A 15,000-nucleotide genomic window follows, 5' to 3' on the forward strand; every position below is an offset into this window, starting at 1 on the left:
CCTATTCGGGAATCACGGGCTTTCCCTTGACAAATTCCAAAAAATTCCTAGATTTCCCAGAATTCCAGGTTTTCCTGGACATTTTTCCCATTCAAACTAATTGGCCATTTTTCAAACTTCCACCAATTTCCACATTTTTCAACCGATTCAAACACATTCCACCATCCTGGAAATTTAAACAACCATTTCCAAATGTTTCAACCGACTCACACCATTTCACTTTCAACACATTCCACCGTTCTGAAAATCTAAACTAACTTTTTTCCAAGTTTGAAAAAATTCCAGGATTTTCCAGGACTCCTGGTTTCCAAAGCCCTATTTCCACCCTTTTTTCTGGCCACTACTCCTTCCACATTTTTCAACCCACTTCTACCGTTCCACCGTCAAAACATTCCTCTTAAGTAGAATAAAAAACAAAGTTGTATTTTGAACTGGAAAAATTCCCGGTTTTCCTGAAATTCCAGGAATTTCGTAATACCATATCTCAATTCAACATGTTACTGCTTCAACACTTCTCGACCCATTTGAAAAATTCCAACACCAACCATTCACACCATTCAAGTTTTTTTTTTACCATTTTCAAAAAAATTCCCGCTTTTCCCGAAATTAACACTGAAATCAATGGGAAATTCTTCAAACTTCTACAACTCCCACAATTTTCATCTGATTCAAACTGTTCCAAATTCTAAATATTCAGCCTGTTTGGGAATTGTGTGCTCTACTTCAACAATTCTAAAAAAAAAAAAAAATTCCAGGATTTCAGTTCAACTTCAGCATTGGAGCATTCACACACAATTCCTCCAGGAATTGTTTCATCCAGTTAAACTTCTTCTTCTTCTCCAGATTTAGGGGCGCTCTACCTTCCACATTTTTCACCCGATTCAAACCGTTCCAACTTCAAACAGTTCAGCCTATTCGGGAATCACGGGCTTTCCCTTGACAAATTCCAAAAAATTCCTAGATTTCCCAGAATTCCAGGTTTTCCTGGACATTTTTCCCATTCAAATTAATTGGCCATTTTTCAAACTTCCACCAATTTCCACATTTTTCAACCGATTCAAACACATTCCACCATCCTGGAAATTTAAACAACCATTTCCAAATGTTTCAACCGACTCACACCATTTCACCTTCAACACTTTCCACCGTTCTGAAAATCTAAACTAACTTTTTTCCAAGTTTGAAAAAATTCCAGGATTTTCCAGGACTCCTGGTTTCCAAAGCCCTATTTCCACCCTTTTTTCTGGCCACTACTCCTTCCACATTTTTCAACCCACTTCTACCGTTCCACCGTCAAAACATTCCTCTTAAGTAGAATAAAAAACAAAGTTGTATTTTGAACTGGAAAAATTCCCAGTTTTCCTGAAATTCCAGGAATTTCGTAATACCATATCTCAATTCAACATGTTACTGCTTCAACACTTCTCGACCGATTTGAAAAATTCCAACACCAACCATTCACACCATTCAAGTTTTTTTTTTACCATTTTCAAAAAAATTCCCGCTTTTCCCGAAATTAACATTGAAATCAATGGGAAATTCTTCAAACTTCTACAACTCCCACAATTTTCATCTGATTCAAACTGTTCCAAATTCTAAAATATTCAGCCTGTTTGGGAATTGTGTGCTCTACTTCAACAATTCTAAAAATAAAAAAAAATTCCAGGATTTCAGTTCAACTTCAGCATTGGAGCATTCACACACAATTCCTCCAGGAATTGTTTCATCTAGTTAAACTTCTTCTTCTTCTCCAGATTTAGGGGCGCTCTACCTTCCACATTTTTCACCCGATTCAAACCGTTCCAACTTCAAACAGTTCAGCCTATTCAGGAATCACGGGCTTTCCCTTGACAAATTCCAAAAAATTCCTAGATTTCCCAGAATTCCAGGTTTTCCTGGACATTTTTCCCATTCAAATTAATTGGCCATTTTTCAAACTTCCACCAATTTCCACATTTTTCAACCGATTCAAACACATTCCACCATCCTGGAAATTTAAACAATCTTTTTTCCAAGTTAAAAAAAATTCCATAAATTTCCAGAATTCCTGGTTTTCCAAAGTCCTATTTCCACCCTTTTTTCTGGCGACTACTCCTTCCACATTTTTCAACCCACTTCAACTGTTCCACCGTCAAAACATTCCTCTTAAGTAGAATAAAAAACAAAGTTGTATTTTGAACTGGAAAAATTCCCGCTTTTCCCGAAATTCCAGGAATTCCGTAATACCATTTCTCAATTCAACATGTTACTACTTCAACATTTCTCGAACAATTTGAAAAATTCCAATACCAACCATTTCAACTCATTCACACCATCAAGTTTTCTTTTTACTATTTTCAAAAAAATTCCCGCTTTTCCCGAAATTCCCATTGAAATGAATGGTAAATTCTTCAAACCTCCACAACTCCCACATTTTCCATCTGATTCAAACCGTTCCAACTTCAAAATATTCAGCCTGTTTGGGAATTGTGTGTTCTACTTCAACAATTCAAAAAAAAAAAAATTTCCAGGATTTCAGTTCAACTTCAAGCATTGGAGCATTCACACACAATTCCTCCAGGAATTGCCTCATCTCATTGCAGATATTTCCTCTTTAATCACATTTGTATCTTTCTACCGTTTCAGGTTCAAGAACCACAGGAAGGCTCTGGTGAAGTCGGTGGATAAAAAGCTTCCGAATGGCTTCCTGGAGGAACAAGGTATTGCGGCGTCATGAAAATGTCACACATTTACATCCTTTATGGACACTTTGTGAACATTTACATCCTTTATGGACTCTTTGTGGACAACGTGGGGTCTGAAGAGCTCTGTGGACGGCTCTTAGCTTTGCCAGCCTGCAGGGAGCCGTATATACCCTATCAATAACTCCAGGCTGACGTTTTGGTGAATTTGTGAAACAGAAACAATACAAAAATAATGCCATTGTGTGTTAATAATACGAACACAGACACTGGTAAACATGTTAGCATATTTACTAATGCTAATGGGGCTAGCTTCATTAAATTACGTACAAAAATGCATGAAAACACTCCTACAGACATCACACGTGGAACGGTTTAGTAAGTATGAATAGTTTTAGTTATATTGTAAAATATGGAGTGATGAATGAAGAATCCTTTTGAGCATAAACCGTGTGGACAAGTAGTAAACGAAACAGGACTTATACTACCGGTTCAAGACAGGAAACAGGAAGTACCCGCAGCACTTGCAATGAGTGAACTTGTCCAAAAGACAGCGTCTTTCAATGTATCTGTGGGTTTTTTTTTAATGAAAACTATTTGTTAAATACAAAATATTGTGGCCGTTAGCGAAAAAAAATCCATAAATTCGGCATATAGATTGTATTTGTAAAAAAACAATAATAATAATAATAATAGATTGTATTAGTAAAAAGCACTTTCCATTGAGCGAACAACCTCAAAGTGCTACAGTGTATTAAAAAAAAAAATACAAATATAATAAAAAAAGATAAAAATAAAAACTAGAACTAGCACGCATATACTGTAACTAAAAAAAGGCTTTTTTTTTAAATAAGGGTTTTTAAGCCTTTTTTAAAAGCATCCACAGTCTGTGGTGCCCTCAGGTGGTCAGGGAGAGCGTTCCACAGACTGGGAGCGGCGGTGTCTAAATCTTAAACCAAAAATAAACAAAAGTTGAGTGCCCCTAAGAAAAGGCATTGAAGCTTAGGGAAGGCTATGCAGAACGAAACTAAAACTGAACTGGCTACAAAGTAAACCAAAACAGAATGCTGGACGACAGCAAAGACTTACTGTGGAGCAAAGACGGCGTCCACAAAGTACATCCGAACATGACGTGACAATCAACAATGTCCCCACAAAGAAGGATTAAAAACAACTAAAATCTTCTTGATTGCTAAAACAAAGTAGATGCGGGAAATATCGCTTAAAGGAAGACATGAAACTGCTACAGGAAAATACCAAAAAAAGAGAAAATAGGAGCGCAAGACAAGAAGTAAAACACTACACACAGGAAAACAACAAAAAAGTCCAAATAAGTCAGGGTGTGATGTGAGAGGTGGTGACAGTACACCTACTTTGAGAGAAGAGCTATAGTGATGCTTGCTTGGTTATGCTTTAAAGTCATATCCAACAATTGCGACGACGACTTTTTACTGTCAACCGAGTTTCGTTTTTTAATGATTTCTGCTGGTGGTGTGCCTGTGGATTTTTTTCAACGCAAAAAATGCGCCTTGGCTCAAAAAAAAGGTTGAAAAACACTGCTCTAGAACATGTTTTGCTTAATTCATTATTGACGTGTTTCTTGCTACTTTATGTTGTATACTTGGTGGAAGAAGCTCGGAAACCTCCGTCCTAAGCATTTACTTAACTGCGACCAACAGTAAAAAGGGGACTCGTCCTTTTAAATGAACAAAATTATATATATAAATAAACGGAAATTTTGGGAGTTTTCACACGGTCCAAGGCGACCGCGGGTTTATGAGCGGAGAAATCATTCCTGTCGTGGATCCACAGGAGTGGAATTTTTTTTTATTTAAACGGGGATAGCAGATCTATTCTATGTGTCATACTTGATCATTTCGCGGTATTGCCATATTTTTGCTGAAAGGATTTAGCAGAGAACATCGACGATAAAGTTTGCAACTTTTGCTATCTGACAAAAAAAAGCCATGCCCCTACCGGAAGTAGCGTGACGTAGTCAGTTGTACATTTCCGCAGAGTTCCCTATTGTTTACAGTGATGGCGGCCAGAAGTGAGAGCGATTCGGACCGAGAAAGTGACGATTTCCCCATTAATTTGAGCGAGGATGAAAGATTTGTGGATGAGGAAAGTGATTATTATTTAAATGTTTGGAAACGCGCGGGTGGGACCTGATATTCAGCTGGGAATGACTACAACAGTAAATAAACACAAGACATATATATACTCTATTAGCCACAACACAACCAGGCTTATATTTAATATGCCACAAATTAATCCCGCATAAAAACACCTAGGTGTTTGTTATGCTAGCTCCTAGCTCCTAGCTATAGCTAGGAGCTATCCCATCCATATAACCCGCCAATACAATTCAAACACCTGCACAACACACACAATCACTCAGCCCAAAGGACCGTTCACCTAACCCAAGGTTCATAAAGCATATATATTTACCCAAAGTTGCGTACGTGACACGCACGTACGGGCAAGCGATCAAATGTTTGGAAGCGCAGCTGCGTACTCACGGTACCGCGTCTGCGTCTGTGTATCCAAATCACAGTAATCCTGGTAAGAGTCTGTGCTGTCCCAGTTTTCTGCAGGCGTCTGTGTATCGAAGTCAAAGTCCTCCTGGTAAGAGTCTCTGTTGTCCGAGTACTTCGATCTTGACTGCATCTTTCGGGAATGTAAACAACGAAACACCGGCTGTGTTGTGTTGCTGACTTCCCTCGCAAAATACTCCGCTTCGCACCGACAACTTTCTTCTTTGCTTGCTCAGCTTCTTTCTCCATAATGCAATGAACAAATTGCAACAGATTCACCAACACAGATGTCCAGAATACTGTGGAATAATGACATGAAAACAGAGCTATATTGTATTGGCTTCTATGGGGGAGCCATACCTCTGTTCTACTGGCTACGTCACGCGCATACGTCATCATACCGAGACGTTTTCAAGCGGAAGTGTGGCGGGAAATTTAAAATTGCACTTTATAAGTTAACCCGGCCGTATTGGCATGCGTTGCAATGTTAAGATTTCATCATTGATATATAAACTATCAGACTGCGTGGTCGGTAGTAGTTGGTTTCAGTAGGCCTTTAACGGCCGCCCGGCTGGTTGGTAATGGTCCCTGCCGGGGGTCATTAGCCCCTTCTGACCGCCCTGTATATCCCCTTTCAAACACAGGAGAGCAGAGAGTGGTCCTCCTGCCCAGGTCGCCCTCGCCCTCCAAGAGGTACTTCCCCATCCCCTTGGACTCGCTGGAGGAGGAGTACCGCCTGCGCTCGGCCGACGACGGCAAGCTCTTCCGCGAGGAGTTCAACGTGAGTCCCCCACCCCACGCCTTCACCACCGCTTGATTCCCCTCGGGGTGATGGACGGCTGGCAGGGCTTCATAGCAGCAGTCGACCTCCAGGGTCCCAACTCCCCAACCCTCTGTTGCGAGTTGTCGTGATTAAATGTAACATGTTTATGTGTGCATGGTATGGAGGTTTTTCCCCACTCCAGACTGAGCCCCCTTGGGAGCCCAGTCTAGACTACACTGTACACTGTTTGTTTGTCTAATCTTGAACGGGTTTGTGCTGAAAACATAGTCTCGTTGTACTTGTGCAATGACAATAAAGTCCTATCCTATCCTATCCTTTTGTCGTTGCAGTCGCTGCCGTGTTACCACCCCCACGGCACCGTGGAGGAGGCCAGCAAGGAGCACAACAGGGACAAGAACAGATACCCCAACATCTTGCCATGTGAGGACCGCACGCACAACTTAGACCTCGGTCGCCAAGGTGACACCGTGTCCTTGTCTCTCCTGCAGACGACCATTCCAGGGTGCTGCTCGGCAGCCATATCGGACGCCCGTGCTCGGACTACATCAACGCCTCTTACATCGACGTACGTCCTGGTCATGCCGACTCAGGGGTGTCAAACTCATTTTAGATCATAATCATTTTAGATGAACCCTAACCTACTCAGTGGCCTAGTGGTTAGAGTTGTGAGTCATACCAAAGACTATAAAAATGGGAGCCATTACCGCCCTGCTTGGCACTCAGCATCAAGGGTTGGAATTGGGGGTTATATCACCAAAAAAATGATTCTCGGGTGCGGCCACCGCTGCTGCTCACTGCTCCCCTCACCTCCCAGGGGGGTGATCAAGGGTGATGGGTCAAATGCAGAGAATATTTTCGCCACACCTCGTGTGTGTGTGACAATCATTGGTACTTTTTAACATGGAGAAAAGTCTACTCCCGAGTGGGCCGGACTGGTAAAATCACGGCACGATAACTTAAAAATACAAAAAAATACAATTTTTTTTTTAAAAATACAAAAAAATACAAAAAAATATAAAAAATACAAAAAAATTCAGATTGTTTTCTTTGTTTGAAAAATTAAAACAAGCACATGCTGAAAATGTACAAATCATAATGTTGGTTTTTTTTACACTTATACACTTAAAGTATGTGATAATGTTCGTCAGTCAACTCATTGGTGTTAATTTTCAAGCTATTAAGATTTAAAAAAGAATATAAAAATCAAATTACAGGATGTTATTTATGTAGTTTGAGCGTTTTCCTTGACTGATGCACTAAAATTATATGGTTTATCTTTTTTACGGTAAGGCAAGGCAGGGCAACTTTATTTATATATATATTTATATATTTACAAAAAAATTTAAATTGGCCCAAAGTGCTTTAAGGGTTAAAAAGCAAAGAGCGAAAAACAAAAACAAACAAAAAAAAGAACATAAACAATGCATAAGCTAAACAAAAGAAATACGGTGAAAGGGTTAGTATAAAAAGTAAAATTGCAAGATAAAAATAATGAAATAATAAAAGTGCGACAAGTTGAAAAAAAAAAAACCTAAAGCAAAGGGGGGGACTAGAAATAATAATAATAATAATAATAATAATAGATTGTATTTGTAAAAAGCACTTTACATTGAACAAACAACCTCAAAGTGCTAGAGTGTATTAACAAAAACAAAAATAAATACAAATAAAAACTAGGACAGCCTAATAGCTAGAACTAGTATGCATATATCTAAAAAAAAAAAAAAAGGCTTTTTTTAAAAACAATGGTTTTTAAGCCTTTTTTAAAAGCATCCACGGTCTGTGGTGCCCTCAGGTGGTCAGGGAGAGCGTTCCACAGACTGGGAGCGGCGGAGCAGAAAGCCCGGTCTCCCATTGTTCGTAGCTTTTTCCTCTGAGGTTGGAGGAGGTTAGCCTGTCCGGAGTGGAGGTGTCGTGTGGAGGATTTGGGGGTGAGCAGTTCTTCGAGGTAGAGGGGGGGCATTTCCATGGAGGCACTGGTGGGTTAGTAGGGTGACTTTGTATTCAATCCTGAGTGGAACAGGAAGCCGGTGAAGGGATTTGAGAATTGGTGTGATGTGGTCGTATTTCCGCACTCTCATCCGATCTAAATGGTGGCCTAGTGGGCGGGCTCAGCTCAGGTTAAAAGCCAGCGAGAAGAGATAAGTCTTAAGATTATGTGGTTTATTTTTGTGACATCTAGTGGACACATTTGGAACAGCTGTTTCTTTCGTTCAAAAATGACGGGCCTAGTTCGGGGCGAGTTCGCTAAGTATAAAAATGAGCCGAAATTTTGGAATGAAAGAAACTGCTGTTCTAAATGTGTCCACTAGATGTCGCAATAGCAATTCTTTGTATTTATGTAGATGTAATACATATGTAAATAAATGAACCACATGATGTTAGTGCATCAGTCGAGGAAAACGATCAAACTACACAAATAACATACTGTAATTTGATTTTTATATTCTTTTTTTTATCTTGATAGATTGAAAATGAACACCAATTTATTCAGAAAGTATAAATAACGACAAATAAAGGTAAAATACTATAGTAAGTGTAAAAAAAAAACAACAGTATGATTTGTACATTTTCAGAATGTGCTTGGTCTATTTTTAAACAAAGAAAACAATCTGCAGTTGTCTTTATTTTGAAGTTATCGTGCCGGGATTTTACCATTATACCTTACGTTTGACACCCCTGTGCTAACTCATTTCCGCGTCTGGCGTCCGCTAACCATGCGCTGTGTTGTGCAGGGCTTCAAGCAGAAGAAGAAATTCATCGCAGCTCAAGGTACAGTAAACGCACCTTCAATAGAATCTTCGGGCCCCTCGTTAGTCCATTACGCTCCGATTTGATTCGGAAACAGTTTTCAATTCAACACGATTCTGAAAAATATATTGTTAGTTGTATGAAAAAATGATAAAAACTTTTCAAAAACAGGCTACGGGTTACAAAAGCTCCTCTGGGCCGCTTAAAAACGCCTTTTGAAAAGTAAATGTCTGATGTTGTTTACAAAAATAACATTATCTTGATCAATCTAATTGAATGTAAATAGACGAAACCCCAACTTCAACCCGATTTCAACCTTAAAAATATTTCCCAGCAGGCACAAGACATTGAAACTGTTACGTATGCTGGAAGGAGTTGTGACGGCACAGAACCACAAGGGGGCAGTAAAGCTCTATGATTTATTATATACATATATATATATATATATATATATATATATATATATATATATATATATATATATATATATATATATATATATATATATAAACAGCTTGCCTAACGAATTCAAACGAATGGAAACAAGAATTTCAGTTCATCCAGGACAGTTCGAAGGCGAAGGTGTATGTTGCCTGTAAATATGTAGAACAGACTTCTCCATTGAACACGGTGGCCGAAATGATATACTCATCATGAACGGAGAAGTTAAACAGGACAATACTGCCATCTAATTGGATAGCCACCGGAACACTGAAATTCAAGTATTTCTTTTATGTAAATAAAATATATATATATATATATATATATATATATATATATATATATATATATATATATATATATATATATATATATATATATATATATATATATATATATATATATATATATATATATATATATATATATATATATAGCTAGAATTCACTGAAAGGCAAGTATTTCATACATATATATATACATACATATATATATATATATATATATATATATATATGAAATATATATGAAATACTCGAGTTGGTGAATTCTAGCTGTAAATAACCATGCCCCCAACCACACCCCCGCCCCCAACCACCACCTCCCGATATTGGAGGTCTCAAGGTTGGCAAGTATGATATATATATATATATATATATATATATATATATATATATATATATATATATATATATATATATATATATATATATATATATATATATATATATATATACACTCCCGCCAACCCCGCCCACTTTAACCCCGCCCCCCCCCCCCACCTCAACCCCCCCATCTCCCACAGTCGGAGGTCTCAAGGTTGGCAAGTATAGATGGAGGAATGCACAGTGAAGGGTTGAAATTCTACTGAATTCGCATTAAATCAGGTTCAATAATCAATAATCATGCTGCAAGATCGTGCATGTTGCATTCAATGTTTATTCCCATTAATTTCCCATTAATTCCCGTTAATTCCCATATATTCCCGTTCATTCCCATGGAAAGTTTCCAACTTTGAATATCCCCGGAAGTACAATAATGATATATTATCGGGCACTTGTCTATATTTTGCTGCGTCTTTGTGGCATTTTCGACGTAGCTCAAATAGCCTCAATAGCCCTGCTGTAGTGTGTAGCATGCTGGGAATGATCTGTGCATGTGGTGGAGGAATGCACAGTGCAGGGTTGAAATTCTACTGAATTTGCATTAAATCAGGTTGTTTTAGCTAATAATCATGCTGCAAGATCGAGCATGTTACATTCAATGTTTATTCCCATTAATTTCCCATTATTTAACTTTAACTTAACTTTAACTTTAACTTAATTCCCGTTAATTCCCATGTAAAATTTCCAACTTTGAATATTCCCGGAATTTTGCAACCCTAGTCCCTAGTATGACAGTCCAGTCCATAGTGGATCTAACATAATAGTGTGAGAGTCCAGTCCATAGTGGATCTAACATAATAGTGAGAGTCCAGTCCATAGTGGATCTAACATAATAGTGAGAGTCCAGTCCATAGTGGATCTAACATAATAGTGTGAGAGTCCAGTCCATAGTGGATCTAACATAATAGTGAGAGTCCAGTCCATAGTGGATCTAACATAATAGTGTGAGAGTCCAGTCCATAGTGGATCTAACATAATAGTGAGAGTCCAGTCCATAGTGGATCTAACATAATAGTGTGAGTCCAGTCCATAGTGGATCTAATATAATAGTGTGAGTCCAGTCCATAGTGGATCTAACATAATAGTGTGAGTCCAGTCCATAGTGGATCTAACATAATATTGTGAGAGTCCAGTCCATAGTGGATCTAACATAATAGTGAGAGTCCAGTCCATAGTGGATCTAAGATAATAGTGTGAGAGTCGAGTCCATAGTAGATCTAACATAATAGTGTGAGTCCAGTCCATAGTGGATCTAACATAATAGTGAGAGTCCAGTCCATTGTGGATCTAACATAATAGTGTGAGAGTCCAGTCCATAGTGGATCTAACATAATAGTGAGAGTCCAGTCCATAGTGGATGTAACATAATAGTGTGAGTCCAGTCCATAGTGGATCTAATATAATAGTGAGAGTCCAGTCCATAGTGGATCTAACATAATAGTGTGAGAGTCCAGTCCATAGTGGATCTAACATAATAGTGAGAGTCCAGTCCATAGTGGATCTAACATAATAGTGAGAGTCCAGTCCATAGTGGATCTAACATAATAGTGTGAGAGTCCAGTCCATAGTGGATCTAACATAATAGTGAGAGTCCAGTCCATAGTGGATCTAACATAATAGTGAGAGTCCAGTCCATAGTGGATCTAACATAATAGTGTGAGTCCAGTCCATAGTGGATCTAATATAATAGTGTGAGTCCAGTCCATAGTGGATCTAACATAATAGTGAGAGTCCAGTCCATAGTGGATCTAACATAATAGTATGAGAGTCCAGTCCATAGTGGATCTAACATAATTGTGAGAGTCCAGTCCATAGTAGATCTAACATAAGAGTATGAGAGTCCAGTCCATAGTGGATCTAATATAATAGTGTGAGTCCAGTCCATAGTGGATCTAACATAATAGTGAGAGTCCAGTCCATAGTGGATCTAACATAATAGTGAGAGTCCAGTCCATAGTGGATCTAACATAATAGTGTGAGAGTCCAGTCCATAGTGGATCTAACATAATAGTGAGAGTCCAGTCCATAGTGGATCTAACATAATAGTATGAGTGTCCAGTCCATAGTGGATCTAACATAATAGTGAGAGTCCAGTCCATAGTGGATCTAACATAATAGTGAGAGTCCCGTCCATAGTGGATCTAACATAATAGTGTGAGAGTCCAGTCCATAGTGGATCTAACATAATAGTGAGAGTCCCGTCCATAGTGGATCTAACATAATAGTGTGAGAGTCCAGTCCATAGTGGATCTAACATAATTGTGAGAGTCCAGTCCATAGTAGATCTAACATAATAGTATGAGAGTCCAGTCCATAGTGGATCTAATATAATAGTGTGAGTCCAGTCCACAGTGGATCTAACATAATAGTGGGAGTCCAGTCCATAGTGGATCTAACATAATAGTGAGAGTCCAGTCCATAGTGGATCTAACATAATAGTGTGAGAGTCCAGTCCATAGTGGATCTAACATAATAGTGAGGGTCCAGTCCATAGTGGATCTAACATAATAGTATGAGTGTCCAGTCCATAGTGGATCTAACATAATAGTGAGAGTCCAGTCCATAGTGGATCTAACATAATAGTGAGAGTCCAGTCCATAGTGGATCTAACATAATAGTGTGAGAGTCCAGTCCATAGTGGATCTAACATAATAGTGAGAGTCCAGTCCATAGTGGATCTAACATAATAGTATGAGTGTCCAGTCCATAGTGGATCTAACATAATAGTGAGAGTCCCGTCCATGGTGGATCTAACATAATAGTATGAGAGTCCAGTCCATAGTGGATCTAATATAATAGTGTGAGTCCAGTCCATAGTGGATCTAACATAATAGTGAGAGTCCAGTCCATAGTGGATCTAACATAATAGTGAGAGTCCAGTCCATAGTGGATCTAACATAATAGTGTGAGAGTCCAGTCCATAGTGGATCTAACATAATAGTGAGAGTCCAGTCCATAGTGGATCTAACATAATAGTATGAGTGTCCAGTCCATAGTGGATCTAACATAATAGTGTGAGAGTTCAGTCCATAGTGGATCTAACATAATAGTGAGAGTCCCGTCCATAGTGGATCTAACATAATAGTGAGAGTCCAGTCCATAGTGGATCTAACATAATAGTGAGAGTCCAGTCCATAGTGGATCTAACATAATAGTGTGAGAGTCCAGTCCATAGTGGATCTAACATAATAGTATGAGTGTCCAGTCCATAGTGGATCTAACATAATAGTGAGAGTCCCGTCCATGGTGGATCTAACATAATAGTATGAGAGTCCAGTCCATAGTGGATCTAATATAATAGTGTGAGTCCAGTCCATAGTGGATCTAACATAATAGTGAGAGTCCAGTCCATAGTGGATCTAACATAATAGTGAGAGTCCCGTCCATAGTGGATCTAACATAATAGTGTGAGAGTCCAGTCCATAGTGGATCTAACATAATTGTGAGAGTCCAGTCCATAGTAGATCTAACATAATAGTATGAGAGTCCAGTCCATAGTGGATCTAATATAATAGTGTGAGTCCAGTCCACAGTGGATCTAACATAATAGTGGGAGTCCAGTCCATAGTGGATCTAACATAATAGTGAGAGTCCAGTCCATAGTGGATCTAACATAATAGTGTGAGAGTCCAGTCCATAGTGGATCTAACATAATAGTGAGGGTCCAGTCCATAGTGGATCTAACATAATAGTATGAGTGTCCAGTCCATAGTGGATCTAACATAATAGTGAGAGTCCAGTCCATAGTGGATCTAACATAATAGTGAGAGTCCAGTCCATAGTGGATCTAACATAATAGTGTGAGAGTCCAGTCCATAGTGGATCTAACATAATAGTGAGAGTCCAGTCCATAGTGGATCTAACATAATAGTATGAGTGTCCAGTCCATAGTGGATCTAACATAATAGTGAGAGTCCCGTCCATGGTGGATCTAACATAATAGTATGAGAGTCCAGTCCATAGTGGATCTAATATAATAGTGTGAGTCCAGTCCATAGTGGATCTAACATAATAGTGAGAGTCCAGTCCATAGTGGATCCAACATAATAGTGAGAGTCCCGTCCATAGTGGATCTAACATAATAGTGTGAGAGTCCAGTCCATAGTGGATCTAACATAATTGTGAGAGTCCAGTCCATAGTAGATCTAACATAATAGTATGAGAGTCCAGTCCATAGTGGATCTAATATAATAGTGTGAGTCCAGTCCACAGTGGATCTAACATAATAGTGGGAGTCCAGTCCATAGTGGATCTAACATAATAGTGAGAGTCCAGTCCATAGTGGATCTAACATAATAGTGTGAGAGTCCAGTCCATAGTGGATCTAACATAATAGTGAGGGTCCAGTCCATAGTGGATCTAACATAATAGTATGAGTGTCCAGTCCATAGTGGATCTAACATAATAGTGAGAGTCCAGTCCATAGTGGATCTAACATAATAGTGAGAGTCCAGTCCATAGTGGATCTAACATAATAGTGTGAGAGTCCAGTCCATAGTGGATCTAACATAATAGTGAGAGTCCAGTCCATAGTGGATCTAACATAATAGTATGAGTGTCCAGTCCATAGTGGATCTAACATAATAGTGAGAGTCCCGTCCATGGTGGATCTAACATAATAGTATGAGACTCCAGTCCATAGTGGATCTAATATAATAGTGTGAGTCCAGTCCATAGTGGATCTAACATAATAGTGAGAGTCCAGTCCATAGTGGATCTAACATAATAGTGAGAGTCCAGTCCATAGTGGATCTAACATAATAGTGTGAGAGTCCAGTCCATAGTGGATCTAACATAATAGTGAGAGTCCAGTCCATAGTGGATCTAACATAATAGTATGAGTGTCCAGTCCATAGTGGATCTAACATAATAGTGAGAGTCCCGTCCATGGTGGATCTAACATAATAGTGTGAGAGTCCAGTCCATAGTGGATCTAACATAATAGTGAGAGTCCCGTCCATAGTGGATCTAACATAATAGTGAGAGTCCCGTCCATGGTGGATCTAACATAATAGTGTGAGAGTCCAGTCCATAGTGGATCTAACATAATAGTGAGAGTCCCGTCCATAGTGGATCTAACATTATAGTGTGAGAGTCCAGTCCATAGTGGATCTAACATAATAGTGAGAGAGTCCAGTCCA

At 38.9% G+C, this 15,000-nt stretch overlaps 1 protein-coding gene across 3 annotated transcripts in view; it reads left to right on the forward strand.

Annotated features, from left to right (window-relative positions):
- Positions 1 to 15,000, forward strand: part of LOC133657627 (receptor-type tyrosine-protein phosphatase epsilon-like) — an 87,230-nt gene that overhangs the window by 44,556 nt on the left and 27,674 nt on the right. For all 3 annotated transcript variants that reach the window (XM_062059187.1, XM_062059189.1, XM_062059188.1), the window contains exons 6-10: positions 2,626 to 2,699; positions 5,863 to 5,999; positions 6,332 to 6,422; positions 6,491 to 6,567; positions 8,738 to 8,774. In XM_062059187.1, coding sequence (XP_061915171.1) covers positions 2,626 to 2,699; positions 5,863 to 5,999; positions 6,332 to 6,422; positions 6,491 to 6,567; positions 8,738 to 8,774 — 416 coding nt within the window. The remainder of the gene's footprint in view (positions 1 to 2,625; positions 2,700 to 5,862; positions 6,000 to 6,331; positions 6,423 to 6,490; positions 6,568 to 8,737; positions 8,775 to 15,000) is intronic.

Source organism: Entelurus aequoreus, linkage group LG09 (assembly GCF_033978785.1).
Source record: "Entelurus aequoreus isolate RoL-2023_Sb linkage group LG09, RoL_Eaeq_v1.1, whole genome shotgun sequence".
Lineage (NCBI taxonomy): Eukaryota > Metazoa > Chordata > Actinopteri > Syngnathiformes > Syngnathidae > Entelurus > Entelurus aequoreus.